The sequence below is a fragment of the Babylonia areolata genome, chromosome 15, assembly GCF_041734735.1.
Source record: "Babylonia areolata isolate BAREFJ2019XMU chromosome 15, ASM4173473v1, whole genome shotgun sequence".
Classification (NCBI taxonomy): Eukaryota; Metazoa; Mollusca; class Gastropoda; order Neogastropoda; family Buccinidae; genus Babylonia; species Babylonia areolata.
In genome coordinates, this window is record NC_134890.1 from 26162970 (window position 1) to 26175469 (window position 12500).

The following is a 12500-nucleotide window of genomic DNA, read 5'->3' on the forward strand; positions in this document are numbered from 1 at the left end:
AGTACAGTGCAGGACAGTGTAGTATAGTGCAGTACAGTGCAGGACAGTGTAGTATAGTGCAGTACAGTGCAGGACAGTGTAGTATAGTGCAGTACAGTGCAGGACAGTGTAGTATAGTACAGTACAGTGCAGGACAGTGTAGTATAGTACAGTAGAGTGCAGGACAGTGTAGTATAGTACAGTACAGTACAGTACAGTGTAGTATAGTGCAGTACAGTGCAGGACAGTACAGTACAGTGTAGTATAGTACAGTACAGTGCAGAACAGTGCAGGACAGTGTAGTATAGTGCAGTACAGTGCAGAACAGTACAGTGTAGTATAGTGCAGTACAGTGCAGAACAGTGCAGGACAGTATAGTATAGTACAGTACAGTACAGTGCAGGACAGTGTAGTATAGTACAGTACAGTACAGTACAGTGCAGGACAGTGTAGTATAGTGCAGTACAGTACAGTACAGTGCAGGACAGTGTAGTATAGTGCAGTACAGTACAGTGCAGTGTAGTATAGTACAGTACAGTGCAGAACAGTGTAGTATAGTACAGTACAGTACAGTACAGTGCAGGACAGTGTAGTATAGTGCAGTACAGTGCAGTGCAGTGTAGCATAGTACAGCACAGTACAGTACAGTACAGTACAGTACAGTGCAGGACAGTGTAGTATAGTGCAGTACAGTGCAGTACAGTGCAGGACAGTGTAGTATAGTACAGTACAGTAAAGTGCAGTGTAGCATAGTACAGTACAGTACAGTACAGTACAGTACAGTGCAGGACAGTGTAGTATAGTGCAGTACAGTGCAGGACAGTGTAGTATAGTGCAGTACAGTACAGAGCAGGACAGTGTAGTATAGTGCAGTACAGTGCAGGACAGTGTAGTATAGTGCAGTACAGTGCAGGACAGTGTAGTATAGTACAGTACAGTGCAGGACAGTGTAGTATAGTGCAGTACAGTGCAGGACAGTGTAGTATAGTGCAGTACAGTGCAGGACAGTGTAGTATAGTACAGTACAGTGCAGGACAGTGTAGTATAGTACAGTACAGTACAGGACAGTACAGTACAGTGTAGTATAGTACAGTACAGCGCAGGACAGTGTAGTATAGTGCAGTACAGTGCAGGACAGTGTAGTATAGTACAGTACAGTGCAGGACAGTGTAGTATAGTATAGTACAGTACAGTACAGTACAGTGTAGTATAGTATAGTATAGTACAGTACAGTACAGTGTAGTATAGTGCAGTACAGTGCAGGACAGTACAGTACAGTACAGTATAGTATAGTACAGTACAGTACAGTGTAGTATAGTGCAGTACAGTGCAGGACGCTGTAGTATAGTGCAGTGCAGGACAGTGTAGTATAGTACAGCACAGGACAGTACAGTACAGTGTAGTATAGTACAGTACAGCACAGTGCAGGACAGTGTAGCATAGTGCAGTACAGTGCAGAACAGTGTAGCATAGTACAGTACAGCGCAGGACAGTGTAGTACAGTACAGTACAAGACAGTACAGCATCGTGCAGTACAGTAAAGTACAAACACGAGTGTTGTCTGCTGACCTCCACACACACACACACACACACACACACACACACACACACACACACACACACACACACACACACACACACACACACACACACACACGCACACACACACACACACACACACTGTTATAAACGAAGTACTCAAAACTCTTTCTTTCGTGTAATCTTCAAAAAATATACCGAATAAATGTACTAACGCGCGTGACAATGCAAAACTTTGGACATACAATTCATATTTTTCGGGCAACAATTTTTACAGATATCAAACAAGCTTGCACACTCCATAGTAGAATGAAATTCATAACCAACAATATTCATGATACATTAACACACACACACACACACACACACACAGTATTCTCTTGGAATTCCACTTAACCTCCCCATTTCAGTAAGTAAACAGACATTATCGCATGTAAATTTGATAAACGGAATTACGTTTGTAGTAGACAATTGACCAATTTATTTTGTCTCTTAGATTCCTTTTCATAGTGTTTGTAAAACATAAAAGATACATTTTCCACTTTGTTGTTATGATTCAGTCCATATATTTTTTTTTTTTTAATTTGTCTTTCCATGCACTTATGACAAATAATCGTTATGTATGTGATTAATGTAATGTAATGATGTATGTGATTCCCAAACAATAAAATCTGGTTTCAACTTAAGTTTGGTGTATGTGACTAATCCATTCTGATCTTTAAACCCCCCACCCCCCTTCCCCCCCCTCTTTGTGTAAAAATCATACAATATGCTGTACATTTTTTATTTTTATTTTTTTATGGTTTTATTGCCTCACCAGACATTAGAGACGTCCAAAATGTAATTTGTCTCGTTTTCATCAGGACTGAAAGTGGGTATATTCCAGTTTCATCATGTATCAAGTAAGGCATTCTTCTGAAGTCGAAATAAATGTTTTAAGAATCTTAACTGCAGTTTCTCTAAGATATTAATATTTTCATATTCCCATACTTCACAACTGTATGATAAAACTGGGACAACCATCGAATGATAACAAATCAAGATTAACAACCATGGGTGAATTCTGATTTCTAGATGTTTGCATTAAAGAAAGTAATCATTGCCCCTTGTGCTTGTTCATACACCTTTGAAAAGTTTCCGGTTTGACAAAAACGAATACACGATATTTGCTTCCAAATCTGAAATACATTTTATAATTTTTATTTGTATTACATATCAACACTTTTAGTTTGTCTGTATTCACATCAAGTTTCCATTCACGGCAATAAATGCACCTAACAGTTTTCGTTTCGTTCTACGATAGATATCCAATGAAAACCTTCAACACAAAAGCATGATCTAAAGTCAAGTGATGTCTAAAAACCTGCCTGGATTTCCGAAAGTAAGAGTTCTGGACTCAAGAAACTCATCATGTCTGCTATTTAGGATACTTGTAAACAATTTTCCAAAGCAACTTAACAAAGTTGTTCCTCTATAATAATCAAACTGATCGCCCTTTCCTTTATATATGATTATAAGGGTGAAATTAGACCCACCACCCACTCCTAAGAACATTCATCAAGAACTTTGCTAAACAGCTTACACTAAACTGGAACAAGCAAAGGAACATTGTTGTCAGTGTATTTGTTCCGGGTCAAACCAATACCTGTGGCTTTGTCTTTCTTAAGACGGCTCACGACATCTCCGTAATGGGTACATTTAGATTCAAGGAAGAGTTTTGTTTTCGTGATATACCTGTATGTGTGTAGGTAAATTACAGTTTAGATCACCTGCATCTTCTATAGTCGTGTACAGTGATTTGAAGTGATTTAGAAAATCGTTTAGATTTATCGGGTTTATTGATCTTCTTTTTCTCCAAAACTTTTGATTCCGAATATCTAAAATTTCGCAGCTCACTATGCCACTTCACTCGCCTATTTCTTTCTGTTCTTCTCAAGGTGACGGTGACCTTGTAAGCTTTACTTTTAATCGTGAGATCTGCACAGTTAGGTGTCGAGTCATGAAATTTAAGTTTGCGTTTTGATCCCAAATACTCAGATCGCTTCTGTCTGCATAATTTGTCAAACCATAGCTTTTTTTTTTTTTTTTTTTTTTGTATCATTGAGCTACACTTTATAACCCCGACAGTTTCTTGTGCAGAAGATGAGGGTGTGTGATGTGGTTGTTGACTGTGTGACTGACTGTAAGATATGAGGGTGTGTGATGTGGTTGTTGACTGTGTGACTGACTGTAAGATATGAGGGTGTGTGATGTGGTTGTTGACTGTGTGACTGACTGTAAGATATGAGGGTGTGTGATGTGGTTGTTGACTGTGTGACTGACTGTAAGATATGAGGGTGTGTGATGTGGTTGTTGACTGTGTGACTGACTGTAAGATATGAGGGTGTGTGATGTGGTTGTTGACTGTGTGACTGACTGTAAGATATGAGGGTGTGTGATGTGGTTGTTGACTGTGTGACTGACTGTAAGATATGAGGGTGTGGGATGTGGTTGTTGACTGTGTGAATGACTGTAAGATATGAGGGTGTGTGTAATGTGGGTGTTGACTGTGTGGCTGACTGTAAGATATGAGGGTGTGTGATGTGGTTGTTGACTGTGTGGCTGACTGTAAGATATGAGGGTGTGTGATGTGGTTGTTGACTGTGTGACTGACTGTAAGATACGAGGGTGTGTGATGTGGTTGTTGACTGTGTGACTGACTGTAAGATATGAGGGTGTGTGATGTGGTTGTTGACTGTGTGGCTGACTGTAAGATATGAGGGTGTGTGATGTGGTTGTTGACTGTGTGGCTGACTGTAAGATATGAGGGTGTGTGATGTGGTTGTTGACTGTGTGACTGACTGTAAGATATGAGGGTGTGTGATGTGGTTGTTGACTGTGTGACTGACTGTAAGATATGAGGGTGTGTGATGTGGTTGTTGACTGTGTGACTGACTGTAAGATATGAGGGTGTGTGATGTGATTGTTGACTGTGTGACTGACTGTAAGATATGAGGGTGTGTGATGTGGTTGTTGACTGTGTGACTGACTGTAAGATATGAGGGTGTGGGATGTGGTTGTTGACTGTGTGAATGACTGTAAGATATGAGGGTGTGTGTGATGTGGGTGTTGACTGTGTGACTGACTGTAAGATATGAGGGTGTGTGATGTGGTTGTTGACTGTGTGACTGACTGTAAGATATGAGGGTGTGTGATGTGGTTGTTGACTGTGTGACTGACTGTAAGATATGAGGGTGTGGGATGTGGTTGTTGACTGTGTGAATGACTGTAAGATATGAGGGTGTGTGTAATGTGGGTGTTGACTGTGTGGCTGACTGTAAGATATGAGGGTGTGTGATGTGGTTGTTGACTGTGTGGCTGACTGTAAGATATGAGGGTGTGTGATGTGGTTGTTGACTGTGTGACTGACTGTAAGATACGAGGGTGTGTGATGTGGTTGTTGACTGTGTGACTGACTGTAAGATATGAGGGTGTGTGATGTGGTTGTTGACTGTGTGACTGACTGTAAGATATGAGGGTGTGTGATGTGGTTGTTGACTGTGTGACTGACTGTAAGATATGAGGGTGTGTGATGTGGTTGTTGACTGTGTGACTGACTGTAAGATATGAGGGTGTGTGATGTGGTTGTTGACTGTGTGACTGTAAGATATGAGGGTGTGTGATGTGGTTGTTGACTGTGTGACTGACTGTAAGATATGAGGGTGTGTGATGTGGTTGTTGACTGTGTGAATGACTGTAAGATATGAGGGTGTGTGATGTGGTTGTTGACTGTGTGACTGACTGTAAGATACGAGGGTGTGTGATGTGGTTGTTGACTGTGTGACTGACTGTAAGATATGAGGGTGTGTGATGTGGTTGTTGACTGTGTGACTGACTGTAAGATATGAGGGTGTGTGATGTGGTTGTTGACTGTGTGACTGACTGTAAGATATGAGGGTGTGTGATGTGGTTGTTGACTGTGTGACTGACTGTAAGATATGAGGGTGTGTGATGTGGTTGTTGACTGTGTGACTGTAAGATATGAGGGTGTGTGATGTGGTTGTTGACTGTGTGACTGACTGTAAGAAATGAGGGTGTGTGATGTGGTTGTTGACTGTGTGAATGACTGTAAGATATGAGGGTGTGTGATGTGGTTGTTGACTGTGTGACTGACTGTAAGATATGAGGGTGTGTGATGTGGTTTTTGACTGTGTGACTGACTGTAAGATATGAGGGTGTGTGATGTGGTTGTTGACTGTGTGACTGTGGGTGCGGGTGTGTGCTGATTATCTGGTTGCGGTTTTCCGCAATTTATCTTTATTCTTATCTTATCTGTCTATTGTAATCAATGTGCAGTATAGTAGGCTATGTTTATAATTATATTCAAATAATGTTTCTTAATTCTTTCTGTTTTTACGTAAAGAATACTAGTTATTACCTGCAGTGTGTGGATGTATGTATGAAACGATGTATGTGATATTTTTTTACATTTGTATCTTCGTAATATTCGTAAAAGCTGTTGTTGACTTTTACAGTTATGGTCCCCATGTTGTTTACGTGTCTATGTTGTAATAATGCACCTGACCAAATTTCTCCAGTTGGAGATAATAAAGTTATTCTTATCTTATCTCACACACACACACACACACACACACACACACACACACACACACACACACAGATTACGTGTTTAAACTAAAAACCAACTCCTACCTTGGAGGGAAACGGAAGAAAAGCACAACCCTTGAATGCAAATCACAGACAGCAGCACAAGAACGCGACACAGCGCCACCAAAGTCGCCATCATGGTCAGTTAAGTCCACTGACACTACACCACACACCACACCACACCACACGATGTCCACAACCTTACAGACTGTACAAAGCGTCCCAGCTCACGTTGCTAGCACCACAACACCAACATCATCCTGACACCACAACGAGCACAGGTCGCCATCACTGTCTGACCACAGGCTCCCAGTGCCAGACCTCTTGTCTCCATGTCCACCGGAAGTGACGTCGGAAACGTTCAGCGAGGAAGTGGGATGGATAGGCAAGAGAGAAGAAGTAGGCGAGGGGCGGGCACTTGACAAAAAAAAAAAAAAAAAAAAAAAAGCAATCACTGCCAACCACCGACGTCTTATGCCTTTTCTACGATGCTGATTCTGCTGCTGTGTCGTGACCAAGTGAACGTCGCTAAAAACCTGAGGGCTGGAGGACTTCCTCTGAAAGCCAAAACATGTGCGTGTTGGGGTTCCCTTCAATGAATCCGGGGGGGGGGGGGGGGGGGGGAGGATATCGTCCATCCCGCCAATCACCAGCGACAGCCCCCTGCCTCTCCACTACCCATTCTTCCACACACCCATACAAACGCTGACCACACGTGCAGTGAAACCTTTGGGAAGGTGGTCACAAAGTGGCTCGGAGATTTATTAACTTTTTTTTTTAGAATTAGAAATTAACAGAAACGTGTCTCAAAACACTATCTCTCTGTCAGGTTGAGCATCCGCTAACATACTCACTACCACATCAGTGGATTTGAGTTATATTTTGATGCTGAGTGTGTAAGTTAGATTTCTTTTTAGCTTCAGGGAGATTAAACAATAAATACATAAACATATTTATAAATAAATGAATGAATAAAAAGATTGTGATAATGATGATTATGTTGATGACAGTGATGCTGCTGCTGCTGCTGAAGATGATGATGATGGCGATGATGTTGATGATGATGATGATGATGTTGATGATGATGACATGGGTAAGTGATGGTTTTCTTTCTAACTGTGTTCCCACAAGCTGAATGACTGACGACCAAGCTGACCGCCGGCACAGCCTGGAAATCGGTCAGTCATCAGGCCAGTGCCCAGGACTGTCGGGGTCCCAATACAGAGTAACGTGAGGAAGCCACTACAGCCCAAGATGTCTTCTTACCGGCGCACCTTTCCCCCCCGAGTGCTGATAACGTAATCAAGCAGGACGACGGTGAACACGACACACAACACGTCAGACGGCCACGGTTCTCAGGGCATTCTTGCCTCTGACTCTTTTTTTCTCCAACACCACCACCACGCTGAATCACTTGACGTCAGTGCTGGCTCTACTGCCATGCTCTCAAGAGTTGTGGGAGAGAGTATCGCTCGCTCTCTCTCCCTCTCTCTCTCTCTCTCGCTCTCTATCTCTGTGCTCTGCTCTTGCTCAGCTCTGTTCAGCTTCAGCTTCAGCTTCAGTTCTCGTACACTCTGCTCAAGAGGTCTGAAGTGTTATGCGACCTAGTTCGACCAAAACCTCGCAATTAGAAGAACCATACACACATCTGAATGACAGATCTACGGAGGTTCACATCCATTGAGCTCTCTCCCGTCTTTCCTCTTCTCCTTCCCTGGGCCTGCTCTCTGGCCAATCAACTGAGCCAGTGCAAATATATTCAGCGCGACAGCCAATGAACAGCCTCGTTACAAGAGCGCCGCGCCAACGTACATCTCTGACGACAGGAAGTAAGCTCTTGACCGCCACTTCCGGCGGGGGTTTCTTTTTTCCGGAAGCCGTGAGGGTCTTCAGGTAGTGTGTCACGGACCTCCTCCCCCACAGCAACGACGCACAGAAAACATGACGCAGCGCCACCTTCACGATCACCACGACCTGCTGCCACAACTGGGGGAGAGGGTATGGGGGTGGTCTGCGGGGGATGGGGGCGTTATTCTGACGTACATCTGTCCCTCTATGTGCGTAAATATAGATTTGTGTGTGTGTGTGCCGGAAAATCTGCGTATGTTAAATGGGTGTGTATACGTTTTCGTACATAACGCAATCAATCCTCTTCTTTTTTGGGGGGTGTGGGGGTGGTTTTTTTTTTGGGGGGGGGAGGGGAGGGGGGGGTATAATCATTACGTCAGCACGAAACTGCCTCGCATTTCGTAAGAGACGTGGAATGCGCTATTCCCGGACCACAAAGGCTTTCTTTTTCTTCTTCTTCTTCTCTTTGAAGACCCAAGGGGCCTAGCGGCGGCTTCCTTCATCTCCAGTGTGTTCCTATTGTCGTCAGCTAATGACCCCCGTAACAGCCCCCTCACCTCACCGCCCTCACACAGACCCTGGCCAGGCCATGGCCACCACCACGGCCAAGCACGTGCTGCAGAATGCAGGCCACGGTTCCGGACTGGAGCGGCGCGTGCACCGGATCTGGGCCACTTGGCCACTGGCGTCGGGTTTCAGGGGGGTCCTTCCGCCCTGTGTCCACGGGTGGCGGCCTGAAAGAAGGGCACGCGGTCACCCCCCGCCCCCACAGCAGTCAGCCCCGTGACACTGAGGACCGCCACCTCGCTGCTGATTGGAGGACGGCCGGAACGGGAACACGACATTCACGTCATGACCGATAACTCTGAACGCCGCTCTAACATTGCCGATCTACGTGGATCACGTTACTTCCCCCCCTTTTTTTTTCCTCCATGAGACTTTTTAAAGAAATCGTATGACGCACATCATTCACAGCACCACAACTTGTTGGTGATATTTTTATCTCCACTGATGACGTCTTCTGTCGGTTATGGGACGACGATGATGATGGTGATGGTTGTAATGGCGGATGTGACGATTTACGTTGAAGATGTTGACAATAATAATAAAAATAAAAAAAAACACACACCAAGGTTTCATTGTCGTCAGCATACCATTCTTGTCACTTAAGTGCCAGTCTAAATTTGTGATTCCGTCTCCTTTACACTTTACGACAAAATTAATGTACGCACGATTTCCATCTTACACCGCTCGAGAGATGTACACTTATTTTCTAAATAATACCTCACTACGCATTTACATAAAGGCTGTGACTTCCAGATGCAACACAGTACTTCTTAATTAATGAGACGAACTATTTGAAAAGTGTGCACCCCATGTGGACACCGCTGTGTTTGACACCCATGTGGACACCGCTGTGTTTGACACCCCATGTGGACACCACACCCCATGTGGACACCGCTGTGTTTGACACCCCATGTGGACACCGCTGTGTTTGTGTTTGACACCCCATGTGGACACCGCTGTGTTTGACACCCCATGTGGACACCGCTGTGTTTGTGTTTGACACCCCATGTGGACACCGCTGTGTTCGACACCCCATGTGGACACCACACCCCATGTGGACACCACTGTGTTTGACACCCCATGTGGACACCGCTGTGTTTGACACCCCATGTGGACACCGCTGTGTTTGACACCCCATGTGGACACTGCTGTGTTTGACACCCCATGTGGACACCACTGTGTTTGACACCCCATGTGGACACCGCTGTGTTTGACACCCCATGTGGACACCACACCCCATGTGGACACCACTGTGTTTGACACCCCATGTGGACACCGCTGTGTTTGACACCCCATGTGGACACCACACCCCATGTGGACACCACTGTGTTTGACACCCCATGTGGACACCGCTGTGTTTGACACCCCATGTGGACACCGCTGTGTTTGACACCCCATGTGGACACCACACCCCATGTGGACACTGCTGTGTTTGACACCCCATACCGTTGTGTTTGACACCCCATGTGGACACCGCTGTGTTTGACACCCCATACCGTTGTGTTTGACACCCCATGTGGACACCGCTGTGTTTGACACCCCATGTGGACACCGCTGTGTTTGACACCCCATACCGTTGTGTTTGACACCCCATGTGGACACCGCTGTGTTTGACACCCCATGTGAACACCGCTGTGTTTGATACCACCCGGGGTAAAGAGATCGTGTGTGTGTGTGGTCAAGGTGTACGGTCTATTGCAAGACAATAACAACATACTTCTTAACCTAATCTTCTATGGACCCTGTGGCGTACAGTGCCAGCACAGAGTAGCTTCCTGTCTCGTGCTGTCTCAGCGAGCGTTCCCCGAGTGTAGCGACATGGAATGAAGTCAGGTATCTATTCACACATAACTGAAGTGAAGAAAATGGGAGAAAAAAAGCTTTTCCTGAAGACAACACCACGCCAAAGCATGGATTCGAACCCTGATCTCTGGTGAATACTGAATCAGAACAGAAGTCCAATGCTGAACCAAATCTGCCACGGCGCTCAAATTCGACATAGTCTCATATAACATCCAGATATTTCTGAGATGGACCATTATGAAGCTACTTTCCGGACATACATACAAACATTGCATGCATACATACATACATACATACATACAATGCAACCGATCTCCAACAGTTCTCTCTGTTGGTGTGTATTACTGACTCACTAACTCACTGAGCATGCTTCGAGCGACCTTGGATAGGAAACTTTTTTTTTTTTTTTTCAGTTTTTATGTCTGAATGATGTCCTCTCTCAGTATCTAGCTTTCAGTCCAGGACAGCCAAAAATTGCCAATCTGGTGCACTGATCCAGATCTTTTGAAATGTAGAGTACGGTGAAGGTATTGTTGATGATCCTCTCTGAACGTGTTCTCTGACACCTAGTAGGTTTGGGGGTTTTGGGTGTGGTTTTTTTCCTACTACCTTTTTTTTTTTTTTTTTTTTTACATTATAGTTATTTATCTATTTATTTATTTGTGTAAGCTTATCTATTATTTATTCACTTTTTTTTCCTCAAGGCCTGACTAAGCGCGTTGGGTTACGCTGCTGGTCAGGCATCTGCTTGGCAGATGTGGTGTAGCGTATATGGATTTGTCCGAACGCAGTGACGCCTCCTTGAGCTACTGAAACTGAAACTGAAACTGACACCTAACTTCATCATCGTGACTATGATGGCAGTTTCAGGTGATAATCCTATTCGCATTGCCTGTAACCCTTACAGGGGTTCCCCGTGCCACCGGGTAAAGGTTCCTTCTGCCGATAGGCTGCGAGTGATCCCATGCAGTTAACGGGTCTGGATGAGGATGGCTGAATGGTTACGACGTTCATCTGCCAGTACAGAGTCCTCCAGGGTCTGTGTTCGAATCGCACTCTCGCCCTATCTCCCACGTCTGACAGGAAAATAATCAAGTTCAGCGTATGGCCATTCGGATGAGACAATTAACCGAGGTCCCGTCCCGTGTGCAGTACGTACTTGGCACACTGAAAAAGAACCCATGGCAACGAGAGTGTTGTCCTCTGGCAAAATTCCGCAGAAGAAATCCACTCTGATAGGTACACAAATATATACACAGTGACGCCTCCTTGAGAAACTGAAACTGCAACGGCTCTTTCACTCAAACCAACTTCATGCACATGTGTATGTGCATCTCAGCCCGAGAGAATTAGCATTGCAAGCTCCCATTGCCCTATTTAGATGATAGACGCTATACAAGTTCACATTATCATTATCATTAATAGATTAGATTAGATGACAGAGAGAGAGAGAGAGAAAGAGAGAGGGAGAGAGACAGAGACAGAGACAGACATATTTAACTATCTCCATACGAACGGCGAAAGAGACGACGTTAACAGCGTTTCACGCCAATTACCATCATCAAAATATTGCAAGCGGAAGGCTCTTATACTGAAGAGGTGAATGTTGACAAAGAATACCACAATTCTGACGACGGAAGCTAAAGGTTGGGTCATTCAGACACCCACTGGACATCTGAAGGGTCTGTGTAGAGGAGAAGCGAGGACTGGCCGTACTGAGTGGGTTAAACAAACACAGAATGTTTTTGTGGGTGGGTGAGATCACAAACAGACGCATCCGACAGCATTACATTGTTTACCTAAAACGAGCGTACATTTGGAAGAGAAATTATGGATCACCTGTGGAAACTGTTTTCACATTTTGCTCACCATTTTGCGCGGGATGTTGCACCACGCTCGGTGCTAGCGGAAATATCCTGAACAGTTGGAGGATGAGCACAGGCACCCGTCACACACTTTGTGTGTGCATTGTGTGCATGCGACAGGACGTTACAGACAGGACGTATTGCTGTCTTATGCGAGTCATGATCCAACTGGCATTGTGCCATGTTTGAAGTCAAGTCGGCAATATTAACATTTTTACCCGTCCACTCTTTGATGTTGAAGTCAGAAATAAA

The 12500-nt window shown here is 44.6% G+C and overlaps 1 protein-coding gene across 2 annotated transcripts in view; it reads right to left on the reverse strand.

Moving 5' to 3' along the window:
• LOC143290239 (semaphorin-5A-like) overlaps positions 1–12500 on the reverse strand; it is a 117492-nt gene that overhangs the window by 32229 nt on the left and 72763 nt on the right. The window contains exons 1-2 of one of the 2 annotated variants that reach the window (XM_076599576.1): positions 7432–7538; positions 6211–6582 (exon numbers count right to left, since the gene is read on the reverse strand). The exons of the other annotated variant lie outside the window; for it this stretch is intronic. Of the exons in view, the coding sequence (XP_076455691.1) occupies positions 6211–6304 (94 nt within the window). The 5' untranslated portion in view covers positions 6305–6582; positions 7432–7538. Of the gene's footprint in view, positions 1–6210; positions 6583–7431; positions 7539–12500 lie in introns of those variants that run through there. 2 annotated transcript variants of the gene reach the window in all.